The following is a 10,300-nucleotide window of genomic DNA, read 5'->3' as shown; positions in this document are numbered from 1 at the left end:
GTCAAGATTAAAATGATGTGTATAATTTTCCTTACTGTCATCTATCCATATTTCAAGCTTCTAAAAATGTTCAGCTCTTTTTGACTTATCACATCTGTTGTTATATTTACCTTGTTTTAAGCATATTTGTTGCCATGACAACCAATTTTTTGCAACATAGGAAGAAACGTTTAAGACATGTATAATCTCCAGTCTGCCATCTACCCATACTTCAAGTTTCATTAAAATATTTTCAGTCCTTTTTGTGTTATAACTGGATCCAGTTTATCTGAAAAAATTTGCCATATTTTTAGTCTATTTATTTGTTGCCATAGCAACCAGAATTTTCAACATAGGTAGAAAAGAAAAAAAGACGTGCATAATCTCTAGACTGCCATCTATTCATATATCAAGTTTCATTAAAAATATTTTCTGTACTTTTGCGTTATCGCGGGATCCAGTTTTGTGGAGCTTATAGGCAATTGGATGTTCACCAGGAAAGACAGACGCGTGGAGGGTAAACCTAAAGTCCCCTCCGTTTAAACCGGTAGGGGACTAATAAGAGGAAACAGTAAAGCTCACACAACCCACTGTGATGGAACTATCTAACTGTTCCTGACTCAAGTAAACCCTCGAGGATAGCGTAATGGAATACAACAAAGCTCACACAACTCACGTTGTTCTAATGTCAAGTTAATTCACGGATTACGCAAACAACGGTGATAGGCCTATCTAATATTTTTTAGCTCAAGTTAACAAACAGTGATAGTCACATGAAATACAGTAAAGCTCAATCAAGCCACTGTGATAGGCTTATAGCATGGTTCACAAACTAGACAAAATGGCTACCGAGTCATGAAAAAGTAAATAAAATACTTGTATCAATACCATAACATCAGCATAACAATAACATACCATCGTTAACATTTTTGTTTGAATAAAATGTTATCATTCATTAAATATAAAACTATATTTAACAGAATCAAATTATTTCAAACAAAAACAAACATATTATTGACTAAATATCCTGCTGACTTGTGTAGAAGAAATTGTTTCTAAAATAAATGACTTCTTAATACGAACCAAGAATTAAGACAAAATGGCCGCAGCCGGATATGTAGTGTCGTTTGTTTAAGAAAAAAGTCCTGATTAATTAAACAAATAAATACAGTGCTTAAGTAGAGTAATTGAATGCTCAATAACTTTGTAAAATCGCTAGCAATTAACCAATTGGCGACATAACATTTTTGTTACGTGTTACGACACTCTTTTCATTTCCGTTTATTTTTATGGTACATTTATTAATCAAGTACACACAATCCTTCCGCCTTATGGTATATTTTTCAAGTTTCCGTAAACGCTGGCTGGGTTTTGCAATGGTAACTTGGTACAAAAAAATGATATTGTTTTGCCACGGTAACCTGGTGGAAATGACAACGTGATTATAAAAATTGCATCAATACATGCGATTTATTGATGTAATATTTTATACAGCAATTGCAACAATATAACTATCTCTGTGTTAATTTTATTTTTATTTCACATTTGAAAATAAACTGTTTAATTTACATTAATTCATTCGAAAAAAAAAAGATACAGAAAAAGCATCTTGCTAATACATGTTTATAAATAAGATATGTGTTACACTCGTAGCACATTTTAATGACATCTTGAGTTGCATTGTTTTGACTTAAATGGAAATTTTAAATGTTTAAAGGAAGTGTAACCCTTGTACACATGATTTTGAAGAAAAACAAATGGCGAATTTTTCCAAAACCCAATTGGAATTTAGGAATAAATAGTATCATAAGTAACATTCAATATGAATAAAAAAGGCTAAAATACTGAATATTAGCATATGCAAAATTTTAACATCGTATTAGATTAAGTTAGTATGTACATGTATAACCAGTCATTCTCTTACAATGCATCATATTATATAAAATACATTAAAATCATAAAAAACTCCAGAGCTTTGATTACAGTTATTTTCATATATTAACTTGAACACATCATCATAATTAACAAAGCTTTGAGTTTATTGATGACTCTCACTGAAATATACTTTGTATTATTTAAAAGTCGTATGCTTATGATACTCTTAGTCTTACTTGAACGAAAAGCGTTATGACGCTTTTTAATTTTGTATCATTTTTCATAGTTAAATAATTATTCTTGCAAACAGAATTATATATAATTATACATAAATTTTATTGGTCTAGACCTATATCAAATAAAACATTTTTCACGAACAAAAATTTTAAGTCTTGTCATAATAAACTATCTCTGTGGAGTCCTATGAATAAGCATTAACAATTCACAATAATTAAAAGTTAGTTGAGAACAAACATTGTCATAAACAAACAATCATATTTTACAGAAAGTTGAGTACATTTATTTAGGAAGACAAATCATCATAATTAACAGTGCGTTGAGTACATACATTAAGAAAAAAAAATAAACCATCAAAATAAACAATGCATTCAGTACATACATAAGCGTTAATAAATCATAATACAAACAAAGCTTTTATTGCATATAAGATATCAAATAGTTTGTTTACATCTTTTCTGTCTAAACTGTTGCAAATGTGCTAGGTTCTACACTGTCTGCAAAAGCTGCTATTTTGAATATTGAATCTCAAAATAGTTTGATTAGTTATTTCATTTTTGATGACTTTAGTTGTAAATCATTACAGTCTTTGTCTGAAAATATTTAACAATAATATATTTAATGAAAATGAAAAGAAGCGGAATTCTCTAAATGCTGATATTGAATGTAAACCCTCATAAAATGTCTGCTGAGGTTCATAATAAATATTTTGATTTCAAAAGATGAACAGAACCTACCTTGTTGTTTAATGACAAACGATATAAAAGTTAAAGACTAATGTTGACGTTAATTTATCTTTTAAGTGATTTAAGTGATAATACTGAGTACATCAAATAACAGGTCAGAAAAACAATGAGATTTTATTATAAAAGATCACTTCTGTCGAATAAACAACACATGTAGGTTTAACATAACCATTATTTGTCTCCAGATGAACCAACATACTTTTTTAAAAATAAATTTGAGGAAAATGTATTAAGATTTGACGAAAAGTAAAAAAGTTCGTGATTCAGTCATGTTATGTGCGATATACGACCGATTTTGCAGTAACAGTGTTTATTACCATATTTCTAATGCGTGGATAACGCAGTAAGGTCTTTTCTTGCTTATTTTAACCTCTTTGGGGTAATTTAACAGGATCGTAAGTGTCATTTGCAATGTGTTAAATAATGTCTTTGTTCTCTTCAAATATTATCCTTATAAAAAACATTTTCAAAATTTTCATGAAAATAGGCATGATTCTGTAGGGATGGTGCTTTATCATTTTATGTCATTCACAGCTAAATGAGTCTTTAAATATTCACACAGAAATCATTTTAAGCACGCCATGATAAAAACAATATTAAAACGCACAAACATGGTCCAAAGTGCAACAATGTTATTTTCAATAGGTACTGCTGTAATGATTTTCAGCAAAATGTTACATTTATAAAATATGAAAAATTATTGTATAATAGTAGTCAAGTCAAGTCAAATATGTCTCCTCATACGTACATTAGGATATAAAACTGTAGTATAAAACATTATAAAATACGTATGCCTTTCTATACACAAATATAAGAGATGAATCAATCTATAAATTTCTTATATATATTACATAGCATCTTTTTTAAAGGACCAAGTATTGAAATAATGACTTGGTCTTAAATATTGTTAACTATATTTAAACAATGGTGTAAATAATGTGAAGTTTAACTGTATATGGATCATGAGGAAACTGTGTGTCCATCTGATACTAGTCTAGTATTATGTATCCAATAAATTTTAAACTATTAACAAGTGTGTCACAAAAAGTTATTGACAATAAAATGATCCATAGTTAACTGTTATCTGAAATAACAGCATTAAGTGAAGTTATTTTAGAAACAATTATCCAAACCCCTAAGCTTCATATTGATGCTGATGGTATATATCCAAAATTGTGTTCCTAGACTAAGAAATGATAACTGTTTCCTCATTGCTTTTCCGTATAAAAATTTAGCAATAAAAATAACTACTAATAAAACAATTCAATTTTTAAAATGAACACTGTACTATTAAAATACGTTTACATTATTTACAGTACAGTAAAATTTGTCTTTGCTTTAAAATGTTGAAACATGTAAAAAATAGTAAGATACTAACATTATGGTAATATACCCAATGTTTTATTTTTCGATTATAACCAGATATTATATTTCCAATTGTGAACAATAATTATAGGAAGGAAAACTGTAATTCGTGCTGAGCTTATCAATACACAGCTTTACTTTATTTTCTTTCTACATTTTCATAAAAAATCAATTATTATATCAAAATATTTCAAATGTTTTAAAGCTGTCGTACCATACAAAAATATGTATTCTTAAAACATATAATAAGAGCAAAACAAAATAAAGAAAATAATGGTGTTACTAATTCTACTAATAACTAATTCCGGGTCATCTCTTGTTTCACGGTAATGACATATTTCCATGAGAATAGTGTTAAAATTGATCAAAATTGACATATTGTATTCCACCGGACAAATTTTTGTGTACAATACAAAATATCTTAAATCTATTTATGTTTTTGTAAAACATAACATCATTTTACAAATTTTAGCAAAAAGTCATAATAGTCCGTTGAAAAATATGGATAATTCTGAAACAAACATCGTTTTCAAAATGTTCCTGTTTGTCAACAAAAAATTCTTGTAATAAATTAAAGTTACCTATAATACTTAAATAAACTAATAATAAACAGGTAGACATTTAAGATGACACATAAAAAAAACAACAACTGAAGTGTAACACAATTTACCGCGATTTAAATGATGACAAACTGTTTTCGAAATGGTCGACTTACGGTCTGTGTCAGGCCCATTAAAACTATTTTTGACTGAATTAATGGTGTTCCCTTCTCATACAGCTAAAAATACCTGTATATAACAGCTTATGACATTTTTTGTACCATAAGTTTTATTTGTTGTTTTCTGTCTTCGAAGCGTATAGTACTAAGAGGAGCACAGTATAAAGAGTTTATCTCACATCCATTTTGTTCTACGATTTACAGTCTTTCACATAGTGGCGACAGTTTAAGGAATAACGATTAAGAAGCTATTTTCATATACTCGCAAATTGACTTCACATCTTGTGTCGTTCACAGTTTGTAACAATAGAAAGAAAACAATGTTTTATTATTCATAGAATGCATTAATCAAAGGATACTGCGATCTAATTATTTGATTGTGGATACACACTCTTGTTTCAATGTTTTTTCTATTCAAAGTTTATTGTAGTGATAACAAATGAAATAATGACTCTGCAATATTGCCATTAACGTTGCCAACGTGTTTCTCTTGTTTCTGTTGATATACTGTTTTACAGAAGGAACCTTTCGTTCATCCAAATTACAAATCGTTTCAATTGTTATTAATTGTCTTTATTCCTGTGCATAGCTTCTAAGTAGGCATTTTTAACGATTATTGCAATTATTATATTATTTCACTTTATCTATATACTATCAAATTTTATCCACTTCTCCATATTCTGTCGAAAATGTTATGTTTCCAAGTCTTCATTATAATTATGTTTATATATTTTTTGTCAAATGTGATCTTGTTATTGTTCTTTTCCCGATTCTTCTGTAATGTAACACTCGTTATTTTTTCAATGTTTAAATGTTCTGTTTTTTTTTCGTTGTTTCGTTTATTCAAATAAGATACAGGACGACTTTTCTGCTCATCTCAGAAACGGAGTCATTGTTATATTTTGTCTCTTATATTTCATCTGCAGTGCCTTTAATAACAAAGGAAAACTATAAATAATACAAAACTGAAAAATTAAGTGATTACATCAAAATTATAAAAATCGAACATATTTATGTCTACAGTTGAAACAAAACAAAACAAAACAAAAACAAAAAAAATATTGAGAATCAAAATTATCTTAAAATATGTGACTATGATTTTTATTAGATCATCAACACATTTATTTTCCGGAAAAAATATCTGTATTAAGTGTTTTGCTTGTTCGATCAATAAGTATTAACAATTTTTCCGACACTTGTCAAGGCAAATAAATATATTCTTACTTGTCTTCTTCGCTAGTCTGATGTTATTTTTGGACGCTATTTCTTCGACTATGTTCCTAACCTCATCCCATTCAACGTACACGTCCTTTGCTGATTTCATGGCTTGAATAAGTGTATTTAGTGTGGCATCGCCTGGCCTCTGATCAGTCCATTCCAGTAGCATCTTAAATATCCTCATCCCTGTTCGTGGGTAGTCAGATGTTATGTGTTGTAGTTGAACGGTGCGTAAACCAAGTTCAATACCCAGCTTTTCCCAATTTTCTCCTACTGTTGTAGAAAGTTTGCTGAGGTCTCTTTCTTTTAACACATAATCAGTTTTCAATCCTATGTTCAGGTCATCTGGAAACCATTCATAATATGCCTTTCGTGTGTTTATTGTATGTCCACTCACCATATCTGGGCAAGGTTCAACCACTGTTCCTTTAAGTTCTCCTAATGATAAAGTTTGTTGACTTCCATCTAAGCAGTGACTTTCGTGGTTGCACTTAAAGCAAATCTTAAAAGGGGTTCTTTGTTTTGTTGATGCCTGCCTATGTTTTTTGAATTCGTTCATGACGTTTGAAACCACAAATCGTCGAATCAAGTCGACAATGGCAGCATTAATACCCGAATTACAAAGGTTTTGGACCCGTAAATCAATGAAACCTTGGTGAAGTTCAACTATTCCGACATGCTGACGGTCAAGTCTGAATACACCAAGATTTTCATACAGCAACACCTGCTTCTCTTGGTCGGGAACTTTAAAGGAAACAATCTCCCATTTTCCAACCAAAGCTGCAATGACCCGATAAAACACTATTTGCACAACTGGAGAGATATTAAAGGATATTACAAACTTCAGCAAAGTCTGTTGTCTTCCAGTGACGAATTCTTTTAGAGTATCATTTGCTCTGTATGAGCGGAGAAAGCATGGTACAACATACCATCCAAGTCCTTTAGTCTCTTCAGTTTCTTCGTCATAACTCAATGCTTCCGAAATAATATGATTTCTTTGCATCAACATAAGCAGCACGTCTTTGTGTTCCAGAAAGTTGTTTTTAGCATCGGTACTCCAAACTCTCTCAAGCAATTGCATGTTTAACTTTGCGTCCTGTCTTAGAGTCTTCCAAAGATGGCGATATTTTGGGTCTCTCTTGCAAAATTTCTCTGACGTAATTATACATCTAAATGCGTCAATAACATACTGCGTGTCCAGAGCAACGTATGCTGATAGTGGCTCTTCGTCAAAGTAAATTAAGTTTCCTTTTGCATGTTGATAGAGGAGAAATACCTTCATTTGTTCTTTGTCTTTAAGCGGAAACTCGTTTTTACCATCAATTTCCACGACTTCGCTGTACAGAATTATCTTTTTATATTTATTTGCAAGCAATTCCTTTTCAAGAGGTAACCACCTTGCAGGAATAAGTTTTCCATGTAAATTTTAACCAAGGCGTATGATTTTTTTACGCAGTTCAACGATATTACTGTCGCAAGGATTGGTGCAATCGACGGCGAAATGCTTTGCCTGAATGTGATTGATAATTGGAGAATCCTCAAAAAGCTCCCTTATTTTATCGAAATAATCGTCTGCAATTTTCTGTTTCATGGTTTCATCGCCTTTAAGTAAGTCTTTATGAGTACCTACAAGAATGACTGGAGGCTGTAAACCATCGTCGGACCCCACGTAAGTATGTATAGATCTCATCCAGTATTCTGCATACTGCTGCATGCTCTTTCCTACAGATTCATTCGGAAATTCAGGATCCTCAAAAATAGCGGATAACGGTTTGGTTAAATCAAAAACCATAAGATAAACAGAAGTCGTGCTGTGAAATAAGGTATGTGTTGCATAAAAAATAAACTGGCCCCCAAAGTCCCAGACCTGTAGGTCTCCATCAGCATTAAACGGATCACATTGATTCATTTTGAGCAATCTTGATACTTCCCGATAATCTCTTGATTTAGGTGAGCTCTTTCCAATATTTTGCTTTAGTCCTGTTTTCCTTACGTATCCTCGGAAGCTTGCATTTTCTTCGTTTAATTTGCCAAGTTTTGAATTGTTTGTGTTTTGATTTGATTTGTTCCCATCTTTCTGAATCTTTACTAATGACGCAATACGTCTGTGGTATTCGTTCTTATCCGATGAAGATCTCTGTGAACAAAACTTGACACCTTCGTGAGTATTGGAATATTTACAGCTATTTATTTCAACACCATTGGTGCTCTGAACGCTCTCCGAGTCTTTTCCAACAAGCATATTGGTCAATGATGTCTTGCCTTGGGCGAAATTACCTACAACATTTACTCGAATAGAGTTATCATTTTCTTCACCTTCAGATAAGGCTTTCTGGTAAATTTCATAATTTTGTACATCATTATCGAACACATCAAGATCCTGTAAAGTAATGATATAACAGAATAACTTTATTTTGATTTCCTCCTCTGCAATAAACATGTATAAATTCGTAATGTTCGTTATTCGTAATGATATAAGAAAATAATTTTACAATTAAAATATAACATCTTCTGTGTAACCGCACGAGTAATGATTGGTCAAAATGATAAATATACCGGCAGAAGTACTAGTAAATAATTGCGATATACGAATGAATTATAAAGTTAATAAATGGCTATTAATTTAAAATATTATATTCAAGATAGATGTGTAAAAAACGACCTACCGTTCAAAAAGATCTTTAAGTATAGAAATTTAGATAGGAAAATGAGTAAAAGATTTGTTTCACAAAGGGAAGCTGATAGAATCAAAACGACATAGGACAAAGAATATTCAATTTGTAAAATAAGAGGTTTCGGAAAAAATATCATTTTCTTGTGTAAAATATAGTTAAAATACAAAAAACAGTCAAAGTATTTTACAGATCAGGGTGCCGTTTTATCAACGGTCGTACGCCCGGTCGTAGCTAAGATTTGGTCGTACGACCGATCTTACGTCTACGTCGCGTTTTATCAACATGGTCGTAGCTAAGACGTCGTAGATTTAAGTCGTAACTTTAAGGCTGCTTCAGACCAGTCGTAAGTAGGCTTAAGATCTTAAAAATGGCGGCCATTTTCGCATAATTCCCGATAGAAACTTTCAAACACAAATATTTGAACAATTGAAGTTTTCAACTAACGTAGGTTTTCCGCGTACATGTTTATGTACAGTGCTGATTCTATTTTGACATCCCAGGGACGCAACTATCACTTCCAGTTTAATCTCTGGATAATTTCCACGAAGAAGCTATGGTTAGTTATATTACTTTCATTTTAGTACAACCGACGTTTAATATAACTCCTGTCACATCTGTAGCCAGATTAGCAAATAATTCTTACAATATTCTATACCGTTTTCTACTTTTCATTTCGAAATATTTTAGTACAGAAATTTCGGACAGTGCAGATTTCGGACAGAACATAGATCTAACAATTGTCAATAATAATTGTGTAATTGTCAAGCTATAAAACCAATTTGATTGTTATAATTAGTTAAGTATCTTCTTTTGTAGACCTTTCAATGAAGTTGCTACAGTATCTAGGTGAAAGACATGTGTTAATAATGTGAAATCAACATGGCAACATTATGTTAACCTACAGTACAGTGCTGTTATGGGAATGCAAATGAAACTGGAGCACTGTTGTTTGGTAAAGCATGTACATGAATGCGAAATGAGCATCTTAGATCCAATTTGGTGTATCACATGAAAAGAGGATTGTAAACAAAGGACAAGTAACTTGTGCAGACAGGTGAGTTTGAAATATAGACAGTTTTAGAGTTCACTTCACCCCTCTTTCTATGAAATCTGATTAAAGCACTACACCTCCCTTTTTGGTTATGTGTTGTTATGTGCTTTACACAAATTAAGGTGGAACATGTGAAATGCAATCAATTATGGTGATTAAAATATTCATTGTTTTAACACATTTCTTGTTATATAATAAGTATGGACCAAATCAAAATACTGTAGAGATATTATTTTTCCCCTAATATATTTATATGGTATTAATGATAATCAGTTAAGTACATTATATTTTTTTCTAAAATATAATTATCACAGTAAAATTTCAAAATAAGTTTGACTATTTAAAATAAGTTATTTTGTATTAGTCATTTAAAGTGGGTGACCTACTATCTTAGATATGAGATATCTCTTTCACCCCTCATTTGTTCTAACATTGA

General features: G+C 31.1%; 2 protein-coding genes across 2 annotated transcripts; both read right to left on the bottom strand.

Annotated features, from left to right (window-relative positions):
• Nucleotides 1–2,046: 2,046 nt before the first annotated feature.
• LOC132754745 (uncharacterized) lies at nucleotides 2,047–7,559 on the bottom strand. The gene is made up of 2 exons (XM_060745432.1): nucleotides 6,145–7,559; nucleotides 2,047–5,849 (listed from the first exon to the last, which is right to left on the bottom strand). The coding sequence occupies exons 1-2, from the start codon at nucleotides 7,418–7,420 to the stop codon at nucleotides 5,830–5,832; spliced, it is 1,296 nt and encodes a 431-aa protein (XP_060601415.1). The 5' UTR covers nucleotides 7,421–7,559; the 3' UTR covers nucleotides 2,047–5,829.
• Nucleotides 7,558–9,316, bottom strand: LOC132754746 (probable serine/threonine-protein kinase qkgA). The gene has a single exon (XM_060745433.1). The coding sequence runs from the start codon at nucleotides 8,576–8,578 to the stop codon at nucleotides 7,565–7,567; it is 1,014 nt and encodes a 337-aa protein (XP_060601416.1). The 5' UTR covers nucleotides 8,579–9,316; the 3' UTR covers nucleotides 7,558–7,564.
• Between the last annotated feature and the right edge of the window lie 984 nt (nucleotides 9,317–10,300).

This window comes from Ruditapes philippinarum, unplaced genomic scaffold (assembly GCF_026571515.1).
Source record: "Ruditapes philippinarum isolate M1 unplaced genomic scaffold, ASM2657151v2 ctg13454_1_1_1_1, whole genome shotgun sequence".
NCBI lineage: Eukaryota > Metazoa > Mollusca > Bivalvia > Venerida > Veneridae > Ruditapes > Ruditapes philippinarum.
Note: the sequence above shows the minus strand (reverse complement) of the source record. Positions and strands in the feature narration are given on the sequence as shown.